This window comes from Eimeria mitis, genomic scaffold (genome assembly GCF_000499745.2).
Source record: "Eimeria mitis Houghton genomic scaffold, Emh_scaff339, whole genome shotgun sequence".
NCBI classification, from domain to species: Eukaryota; Apicomplexa; class Conoidasida; order Eucoccidiorida; family Eimeriidae; genus Eimeria; species Eimeria mitis.
This window is the reverse complement of record NW_013571730.1, coordinates 19,871-20,200: the sequence shown is the minus strand read 5'-3', so window position 1 is coordinate 20,200 and position 330 is coordinate 19,871. Positions and strand designations below refer to the sequence as shown.

Below are 330 nucleotides of genomic sequence, written 5' to 3'. Positions count from 1 at the left end.
TGCTGACCTGTAGCATCCATCGCTGCTGCTGCTGCTGCTGCTGCTGCTGCTGCTGTTGCTGCTGCTGCTGGGAGCTTGCTGCGGGCTGCTTCCTTGTGTTCCTGTGTGTGTAGCAGGCGCAGGAGGAGCAGCAGAGGTGGGTCTTTTTGCTGCTGCTCCCGCAGCAGCACCAGCAGCAGCAGCAGCAGCAGCAGCAGCAGCAGCAGAAGAGCTATTTGCTGCTTTGCTGCTCCTCGGTGGCTTCTCTTGCAGCCGCCCCCAAGCGAAGATAAAAACGTTGAGACAAGCCGAAGGCATAAACGTCTCCAGTGTACATACACCTAAAAACCT

At 57.6% G+C, this 330-nt stretch overlaps 1 protein-coding gene across 1 annotated transcript in view; it reads right to left on the bottom strand.

Annotated features, from left to right (window-relative positions):
* The window catches only part of EMH_0008610 (uncharacterized protein), a gene marked incomplete at both ends in the record, with an annotated part of 7,493 nt that overhangs the window by 2,888 nt on the left and 4,275 nt on the right, over positions 1 to 330 (bottom strand). Inside the window, one exon of the mRNA XM_013498386.1 lies at positions 8 to 101. Within this exon, the coding sequence (XP_013353840.1) occupies positions 8 to 101 (94 nt within the window). The remainder of the gene's footprint in view (positions 1 to 7; positions 102 to 330) is intronic.